Below are 2,265 nucleotides of genomic sequence, written 5' to 3'. Positions count from 1 at the left end.
ATAAGAAACCCACTTTGTAACGGATATAAGAAACCCACTTCGTAACGGATATAAGAAACCCACTTCGTAACGGATATAAGAAACCCACTTCGTAACGGATATAAGAAACCCACTTCAACTTTCTTGTGGGGCAAAAACAAACGCGTAAAATAATGCGAACGCAGATAATTTTTAACAACGGTTACAAACTGCATTTTACCGTATCCCCAGAACCAACTTAATGCACGACCTAAGACATTCTCAGATCGTTAGAGGCCTGTGAGAAAGGAAGGTGTCTCTTACAAGAGTACAAAATCCATTAACGCTTCGCCCGCAGAAGAAACGCGTAATGGCAGCTGTAAGAACGAGCGCACCGCGCACCTCATGCCATCTCCCGCGGTAGTGTGCTAAGTGTACTATGGGCCGGAGGCACTTTTTGGAGGGTCAGCCAAGGGAGAACTACAAAATCTAACTTCTTACTTCTAAAACTGCAGAGGAGCCAGCTGTCTCGCTTTGAGCCTTCATGAGTGTCGACACGTCAGCGACTTCAGTAAACGTGTGGGTGAGGAAAGGCCTCTTGCTCATCAAACACGGAATCGCCTCGGGCTCTGGAGTAGGTTTCTGTCCTTGTTCTTCAGTGGCCACCGGTCCTGGCTGATCAGTGACTGCCGTTTTTTCGCCCCCTCCCTTTATAAAGACAAAGTACGCTACCACTCCCGCAATAACCAGCACGACCAAAATAACAGCCACAATTAGCCAACTCGAACTGCAAAACAAAAGTATCGAACATTGCGAAAAAATTAAATTGACATTTGCAAGGGATTCTACTGTTGCTTATGCACCCGCGAGGTTGTCGTGGACGAACGGTGGTCTCAATTAGCCTATTAAATTAATCTTTCGGCTAATAGTACCCGGTAGCCAATTTAAACAGGTTTTGTATTTGCCACGGATAAACTTGCATGATTGGAATAAGTGGAGCATCCCTCACAGCTGGGGCTAATCTACCTCGTATGGATCGTACGGTGTCACAGACTCTTGCACATCAAATAGCAAACGATCGTTGAACTGTTATTACTTACAATATCACCAAACTGTCATTAAGAAATAACAAGGATTTTATTATTTTTTCGTATTGCGTGAAATCTGTTTCGCTAAATTCAACGTTCTCGGATTAAAATTGTATAAAGGACATTTTTGCCTCAAAAGTCGATCGACCTAATATTGCCTTCGGACAGGAATAGACTGTGGTCGCAAGTTGATATCTGTTGGCCGACCCTAGCAATATATACTACCATCAATAAACCTATTATTCCTGAAGTTGAGCACCCAAAGAATGTCCCCTATTCTTACGCAGTTCTTTCCTGTTACTAGGCACACTACATTGTGTAATAGCCCACTAGACCTAAACTAATTCTAGACTACCACTAGATCAAGAATGAAGTGGCTATTCTGCAAAAGCTGATTACTCCAATACCATTACAAAGAGCTTACCCTCCTTTTTCACCAGCACCCTCCGCACCAGGTTTCGGTCCTTCACCAGGTGGGGCCTCAAGATCTTCACCTCCTGCTCCTTCAGTTGATCCAGTCTCTCCTGTGCTCTCAGGCTCTTCACTGCGGAAGCTTTCACCAAAATCCCCCTCATCTCCCATGGCAGGGTCTCACAGTAGGACAACTCTAGGTAGTATGCGTGGGGGAGAAGGAACAACTACGAGTGAATCGACCAGTTCACCCGCACAATCCACTGACGCTTAATTAAGGTCAGACACCTTCGTTATTTGTGATGTATGGCAACCGCTTTGCGATGACTTCGATATTTGCACCCAGCGGTTCTCGTGGACTCGGAATTAGTATCCACTTAATACTATATGTCGCTTTCATATACAGACGCTGCAAACGGCGGAGATCAATCAGTTTTATATCCTTACCCAAATTAGCGCTGTTTTTGCTCGCATTTTGGAAATAGCTACCGAAGGAAAGGCGACACAAAAGCCTGCACAGTATTATTAAAAGCAAGTGACACAAAAAAGGCAACCTCACTAGGAGCAATTAGTCCCATACCTAATTTTATGTCATACATTTGAGCATGCAGCACACAATCATGTACAGACCAGTAACAGCGGTTTCGTTTCTAATGGGTGTACGAAATATCCAGATTTCGGGTTTGAGATGTTCGATTTGAACACAATTTTTTGTGGAACTGAACTGGCCGTTTTCTAGCTAATATACAATGAAAGGGGCTGTTTCAGATTAGCGCCGATTTGGAGTTTATGGGAGCTGTTACCTATT

The 2,265-nt window shown here is 44.0% G+C and overlaps 1 protein-coding gene across 1 annotated transcript; it reads right to left on the bottom strand.

Annotated features, from left to right (window-relative positions):
• Positions 1–459: 459 nt before the first annotated feature.
• LOC111255146 (uncharacterized) lies at positions 460–1,912 on the bottom strand (the record flags this gene model as incomplete). Its single annotated transcript, XM_022816806.2, has 2 exons — positions 1,471–1,912; positions 460–745 (listed from the first exon to the last, which is right to left on the bottom strand). Coding segments are annotated over exons 1-2 (444 nt in total), but the record flags the coding sequence as incomplete, so codon positions are not given.
• Positions 1,913–2,265: the final 353 nt, after the last annotated feature.

This window comes from Varroa destructor, unplaced genomic scaffold (assembly GCF_002443255.2).
Source record: "Varroa destructor unplaced genomic scaffold, Vdes_3.0 BEIS01000744.1, whole genome shotgun sequence".
Taxonomy (NCBI): domain Eukaryota; kingdom Metazoa; phylum Arthropoda; class Arachnida; order Mesostigmata; family Varroidae; genus Varroa; species Varroa destructor.
The sequence above is the reverse complement of the archived record's forward strand: the minus strand, read 5'-3'. Positions and strand labels throughout refer to the sequence as shown.